At 38.2% G+C, this 7,517-nt stretch overlaps 1 protein-coding gene across 1 annotated transcript; it reads left to right on the forward strand.

The window, feature by feature from the left end:
- The first annotated feature begins 1,561 nt into the window (after positions 1-1,561).
- Positions 1,562-2,483, forward strand: LOC105291830 (olfactory receptor 1D2-like). Its single transcript, XM_011359830.1, is given in 2 exon segments — positions 1,562-2,136; positions 2,138-2,483. Coding segments are annotated over 2 exon segments (921 nt in total).
- The last annotated feature ends 5,034 nt before the right edge of the window (positions 2,484-7,517 follow it).

Raw genomic sequence — 7,517 nt, forward strand, 5'->3', positions numbered from 1 at the left:
ACCTGTCTCCCACCCTCAAGGTCCTTGCCACAATACAGCTCTCTTAACTGGGGAGCTCCTTGCCCAGTGTTTGACAAGACTGACTTATTTTGCCTTTCCTGCCTCAGCTAAAATTACACCAACATGTGAGCAGTTGTTCCCTAACTCTACATGGTAGAACTTGGTATAATTCATTTATGTCGCTTTTCTTTTTTTTTTAATCTTTACCCCATAAACTTTGTTTTCAAGAAAATAAAAGATGTATTAAGATAGTTTAGATTTTACTATCTTTGAAATTTGTTTAGTAATATAAAAATATTGATTTACATTTTTGTCAAATAATAAAAAATGAATATCCCTATGCTATTTATTGCATAATACAACCTTTTTCTGCCGATTTAAATGGTATCTTAATTATCTATCCAACCCCACATGTACTTGGCTCTATTTCTAAATTTTCTATCCTTTTCCATTGATGTTTTCCTTCTAACATATGTGCTGTACTATTTTAAGTTTCTGATATTTCACAGAGCAAGTGTCTATTTCTTACTCAGCCAACATTTTTCTAGCTTATTTTCATGCTTATTTGTAGGTGAAATTTAGGTTAAAATTTTAAGCTTCAATATGATAAATTTTAGATAAATCCAAGAGAATATGCACCATTACAATAAATTTATCTTTCTATTTGGTATCAGAGTGTATCTATTATTAAATTTGTACATTATGCCTCACTAAAGATTTTGAATGTTCTGATTCTTGTTAACCTCTTAATGCACAGCTACGCTCATTGAGAGTATATATGGGATTATATTTTATCCTAATAACTGTTTACATTTAATAACAATAATAGGCAATATATTTTTACTACTCAACCAGACCAGATTTCTGTGTTAAGCATATTATTACTTAATATTATTCTCACCCATTTTGACATGAAGAATTCAACTATGAAAAGAGAATTCACAAGTGACAAAACTCAAATGCTCTAATAATACAGCCTTAGTCACTGTATGAATGACATGCCTTACAGAGCACCATTAGTTTTGGGTCCACATATTGTGTGATTGTTGGTTTAATGCAAACCCTTTTTATTTCTAATGGCGATTTGGTTGATTATCTTAGATTTCACAGATAGATTATCATATGATAATTTTTCCTTTTTTTCTATATTTTAATTTACCCTTTCTTTGTTCATTTATATATAACCCATTTTACAATGTATACACATATTTAAATATCATTGAAAATCCTTTGCAATTTCATAACACAATATATTAATCTTGAAGCACTACAAGAGCATTGTAAGATGCTAGATTTTAAAATATAGGACATAGAAATAAGTCCTCTATATTCAGTATGCCAAATTAGAAGTTGCTGAAATGATTAAAGTACATAAAAATCTTCTACATTCTGTTTTTGTTTGTTATTAGTTCATTTCTTGTATAAAAAGAAATTATAAAATTTAGCCTAAGATATTTTTAATGCTAAGAAAACAGTTGATTTTGTTTATCTGAATGTCCTTATTCAATAGAGAGCACTCAGCAGATGCTTACTGATGTTGATGCTACAGGTGACTGGGAAAATGGATGGAGACAACCAGAGTGGGGTCTCCGAGTTCCTGCTCCTGGGGCTCTCAGAGAATCCTGAGCAGCAGCGGGTACTGTTTTGGATGTTTCTGTCCATGTACCTGGTCACGGTTGTGGGAAATGTCTCCATCATCCTGGCCATCAGTTTTGATTCCCGCCTGCACACTCCCATGTACTTCTTCCTGGCCAACCTCTCCTTCACCGACCTCTTCTTTGTCACCAACACAATCCCCAAGATGCTGGTGAACCTTCAGTCCCAGAACAAAGCCATCTCTTACATGGGATGCCTGACACAGCTGTACTTCCTGGTCTCCTTGGTGACACTGGACAATCTTATCCTGGCCATAATGGCATATGACCGCTATGTGGCCATCTGCCGCCCCCTTCACTATGTCACAGCCGTGAGCCCTGGGCTGTGTATGTTGCTCCTCACATCATGCTGGGCACTCTCTATCCTCTATGGCCTCACTCTCACCCTCCTCATGTCCAGGGTTACATTCTGTGGGTCCCAGAAGATACACTACATCTTCTGTGAGATGTACGTCCTTCTGAGGCTGGCCTGTTCCAACACCCATTGCCACAGGCTGCTTTATCTTCCTCACCCCCTGTGGGTTCATGATCACGTCCTATGTCCGGATTGTCAGAGCCATCCTCCGAATACCATCAGCCTTTAGCAAGTACAAAGCCTTCTCCACCTGTGCCTCACATTTGGCTGTGGTCTCCCTCTTCTATGGGACTCTTTGTATGGTATATCTGCAGCCCCTCCAAACCTACTCCATGAAGGACTCTGTAGCCACAGTGATGTATGCTGTGGTCACCCCCATGATGAACCCTTTCATCTACAGCCTGAGGAACAAGGACATGCATGGGGCTTTGGGAAAACTACTTCTAGGGAAAGGCTTTCAAAGGTTGACATGAGGGTAATATTGAAAAGGAGGCACTGAATGGACTTTGGAAATTTCTTCTACCATGTGGGGTGTGTGTACAGAAGTAGTGACTGGGACTAACTCCAGTTCCAAATGAGCCTGTACATCTGTCTGAAGAAAAGACATGTATATGTAACCCATGTCCCCTAAATACAAAAGCCTTGGAAATAAATAAGGTCACTCTAACACTAATACCAGAAGTTTACAGAATAAGATCCTTCAACTTACCTAACTGCAATTCTACAATGACACCATATAAACATTTAAAAATGAACCCAGTTATGGCTTACAAGAGTCACTTGTGTTTTCTAGCACACGTTCACTCATGTTCCTGAGTCCTGGCCTTCTCTAGAGAGCCTGCTACCTTTAAGGCATTTGGAGAAAATACCATTAATATCTTTGATATAAAACTCTGCCAGTAAAATTACCATTGCTTTAATATGACCCAGAGTCCTTCGGAACTTGCTGCTCAGGCAGAGATGGCCTGAGGATCCCTCTCCTTTCTCTAGATTTGTCTTTGTCCCTCAGACCTCCAAGAAAAACTGCCTCTTGGCTTTTTCCTGCACTTCTTTTCTCTACATGAAATCAGATGTCATTCTTGGGAAGTATACCCTGCCCTTTAATTCTGTAGCTCCTCACGTCACATCTCTTCCACATGCAACAACTCCATCCATTTTCTAAATAAAATTCTCAAGCATATCAACACACATTCATAAGCAGGAGTGGTGATGGAGGCAGTAAAAGGGGAAGAGGTAATTATGAGACCTAATTTCAACTCAGGTTCAACCTGCCTTGGAGGAATGCAATGGATATAAAGTGAATAGTAACTGATGACACTAGTCACTGGGTTGTGAGGGGAAAAACTTTACAGATAAATCAGCACTGACGTAGACTTTGACAGGTAAAGTTGAATTCATTTCATATTCACTAAGTCAAACATCAATGGATTGAAAGAATTGATGAATGACTGAATACCTGTTAGGGACTTCAAACTGGATTCCAAACATGAATAAAAAGCTCACAATCTACTGAGGGAAATAGACAAAATTATAGTGAATGTAAATGGACGTAACTCTTTGGTTAAAAGGCAATGTTTAACAGATTAATTTTTTTTATATAGAAATGTATATATTCAATGACTCGCACTAAAATCATAAAAATACAAAAAAGTAAGGTTAAAAGAACAAAAACAGACATATCTGGAAAATATTAATCAAAAGAGAACTTAAGTCTCTGACTGGAGAGAAGATCAGGTCTCTGTGCATGGGGCATTATGCCTTCTCTAATAAATTTCCTTTTGCCTCTAAAATGAAAGAAAGAAAAAGAAAGAAAAAGAAAGAAAAAGAAAGAAAAGAAAGAAAAGAAAGAAAAGAAAGAAAGAAAGAAAGAAAGAAAGAAAGAAAGAAAGAAAGAAAGAAAGAAAGAAAGAAAGAAAGAAAGAAAGAAAAAGAAAAAGAAAGAGGGGGAGGGGTAGGGAGGGAGAGAAGGGAGAGAAAGAAGGAAGAAAAGAAGGAAGGAAGGATGGAAGGAAAGAATGAAGGAAGGAAAGAATGAAGGAAGGAAACAATATAACTATATTAACATCAGATAAAAATAACTTCAAAACATATCCAAATGAGTTAGTTCAGCAAATAGCAGCATAAGAGGTTCCAGTTATCGTCCTTTCACAGAAATACCAATTTAACATCTATCTATGCACAAAATTACCTTCATAAGAGCTTTAAGATTCAGATGAGAGTTTACATCACCCCAGTGGAGGATAGAAAAAAGTAAAGATGCATTGAAAGGGTAAGAAGAGTTTCACTTTCCCACATATCTCTTTTGCAAAATGGTACAGATCTGAACAGAGAGAGTTCCTTTCAGTCCATGAGATCCTCCATGGGGGAAAGTGAGTGAAGTGAGCTTTAGATTTTCCCAGGATTTTAGGACACTATCTGATAGGCCTGCTTGATTCACAACTCACTGAGAACACAGGTAATGGGCATGGCCTGATTGCCTGGATGGAGATGAGAACAACAAAAAAAAGAGGCTGGGGTACTCAACAGCCAGCATATGGATCAACAAATGGCCTTCACCCTTGGCAGTAGGTTTATCCACAGTCCTTGGCAGCAAGCCTGCTAACCTATGGCCCCTGGAAATAGTCTTACCCACCTGCATACCCTGGCAACAGGCCCACCTGCTCATGGACTCCAGCATGATACCACCTGGCCTGCAAGCCCTAGCAGTGTGCTTGCCTGCCCACATTGCCCAGAACCATATCTCTCTACCTGTGACACCAGCACCTGACCTGGCCACCCACGGATGCCAGCATCAGAACCACTCATATTGCCAATTGACCCATGAAGGATCTTCTGCCAGGGAGATCACTAAAGAGATTTTCCTGCCACAGCCTAGGAAAAAGACTAGAAGTAGTGACTTTTCTTCAAATGCACACACACAATGAAAGGCTACAAGGATCACAAAGAATCAGGAAAATATGTCACCATAAAGAAACAAAGTAAAACTCCATTACCAACCCTACAGAAATGGAGATAGACTTCTGGTCAAGATGGCCAAGTAGGAAGATGCTGTGCTTGCAGCCTCTCGATCACATCAAAATTACAACTAAGCTACAGAACAAGCATCATTGAGAACCACCCAAAATCTAGCTGAATATGAGTCTATAACTAAAAACATACAGAAGAAGCCACATTGAGACTGGTAGGAGAGGCAGAGATGAAAACCGGGCTGGTCCCAATCCCATGTTACACCGTTAAAATTCGGGAGGGATATCTTGGCTCCTCTGGGAGGAGTAAGGGGTCCTGGCCCCACACCATGCTCCCCAGCCTAGGTTTCCAGTGCTGGGAAGAGAAGTCCCCAGAACTTCTGGTTGTGGAAACCAGCAGAGATTGTGGCTGAGTGAGACAGAGGGCAGTTGGAGTCCACACATGGGCTTACTACTGACAGATTCATTCACTCTGAGCTCCACTGCTGGGGAAGAAGCTTGAAAGGCACCAGGAACATACAGAGAGAAACTGGATTATCTGACTTTAGAGAAAGAGCTGGAGGGCGGTTTTCTCCCAGACAAAAGTGCTGGCATTCTATCTTTGTTGTGTCCTCCCTGCTCCCAGGTGCAGACGCAGGCGGCCACCATATCTGAGTCTCCATCAACCTGGCTAACAATGGTGATTCCCTGGTGATTCCCTGAGACCAAGCACCACCCAACCCACAGGCCTACCCAAGCCTCTTCCAGTGGTTTTCCATACGAATGGTATCTTAGCTCATGCCATAAAAAAAGAATGAAATATTGCCATCTGCAACAACACAGAGGGACCTAGAGGATATCGTGCTGAGTGGAGTCAGACAAAGAAAGACAAATGTCATATGATTTCACTCACATGTGGACTCTATAGATAAAATAAATGAACAAACAAAACAGAAACAAACTCATAGATACTGACGAGAACATTTCGGTGGTTGCCAGATAGGAGGAGGGTTGCAAGGATGGGTGAAAAAGGGGAAGAGATTAAGAAATACAAACTAATAGTTGCAAAATTGTCATGGGGATATAAAGTACAGCATAAGGAATAAACTCAATAATTTTGTAATAACTATGTATGGTGTCAGTCGGGTATGAGATTTATCGGGGTGATTACTTTGTAAATTATACAGATGTCTAATCAACATGTCTAATCTTCAAAAAAGATACACAAATGGCCAATAAGCACATGAAAATATGCTCAAAATCACCAATAATTAGGGAGATGCAAATCGAAACTACAGTTAGTCACTCCTTTATACCGATTAGGATGGTTGCTATAAAAAAAAAAAAAAAAAAAAAAAAAAAAAAAAAACAAGTGTTGGCAAAGATTGGAGAAATTGGAACCCTGTGCATTGTTGGTGCTAATTTAAATGGTATAGCAGCTATGGAAAGCAGTATGGAGATTCCTCAAAAAATTAAAAATAGAATTACCATACGACACAGTAATTCCACTTCTGGATATATACTCAAAATAATTGAAAGCAGGGTCTCAAAGAAATATTTGCATACCTATGTTTATAGCATTATTCATAATAGCTAAAACACAGACGCAACCCAAGTGTCAAATCAACCAATAAATGAATTATTAAAATGTGTATATTCACACAATGGAATATTATATAGCCTTTATAAGAAAGTAAATTCTGCAATATGCTGCAACATGGACAAATCTTGAGGATATTATGCTTAATGAAATAAGTCAGTCACAAAAAATACAAATACTGCGTGATTCGACTTGTATAAGGTACTTAAAATACTCAAAATCATAAAGGCATAAAGTATGATGACTGCCAGGGGCTTGGGGGAGGGGAAATTAATAGGTACAGAGTATCAGATTTACAAGAGGAAGAGAGTTATAAGAAAGGATGGTACCGATGGCTGCATAACAATGTGAATATATTTATACCAGTGGACACTTAAATATATTTATACTGGACACTTAAAAATGGCTAAGGTGGTAAATGTCATGTGTATTTTAACATAATATAAAAGTTCATATGCAAATAAATAAATAAACAATTGCACAATTCTGTCATTATAGCATTAAAGCAGTCATAGACAATATGTAAATGAGTGGAACCAGGCTGCGTTCCAATAAAATTTATTTACAAAACCAAATGGCAGGTAGATTTTACTCACAAAGTATAGCCTGTCGACCTGATTCAGAACAAACATACACAACTGTGAAATATTTAAAGCTTTCCTTGAAATCAATGAAGAAGCAAGAGCCATTTATCACCACATTTATTCAACATTGTACTGAAAGGCCTAGTTTGTGCTGCAAGACAAGAAATAAAAGGTATAAGGATTGGAAAGGAAGAAAAAAATGTCAGATTCACAAACCTGCATGTAAACATAAAAATTACAAAGGAATCTACAAACCAATGGGAATATTGGCATCCCTAGCAAGATCACCTGATATAAGATCAATATGCAAATATCTTTTGTGTTACTATATATGAGTAGTAAACAAGTAGGGAAAAAAAATCTTTAAAATGTCATCAA

The sequence above is a fragment of the Pteropus vampyrus genome, unplaced genomic scaffold, assembly GCF_000151845.1.
Source record: "Pteropus vampyrus isolate Shadow unplaced genomic scaffold, Pvam_2.0 Scaffold50, whole genome shotgun sequence".
In the NCBI taxonomy this organism is placed as follows: Eukaryota; Metazoa; Chordata; class Mammalia; order Chiroptera; family Pteropodidae; genus Pteropus; species Pteropus vampyrus.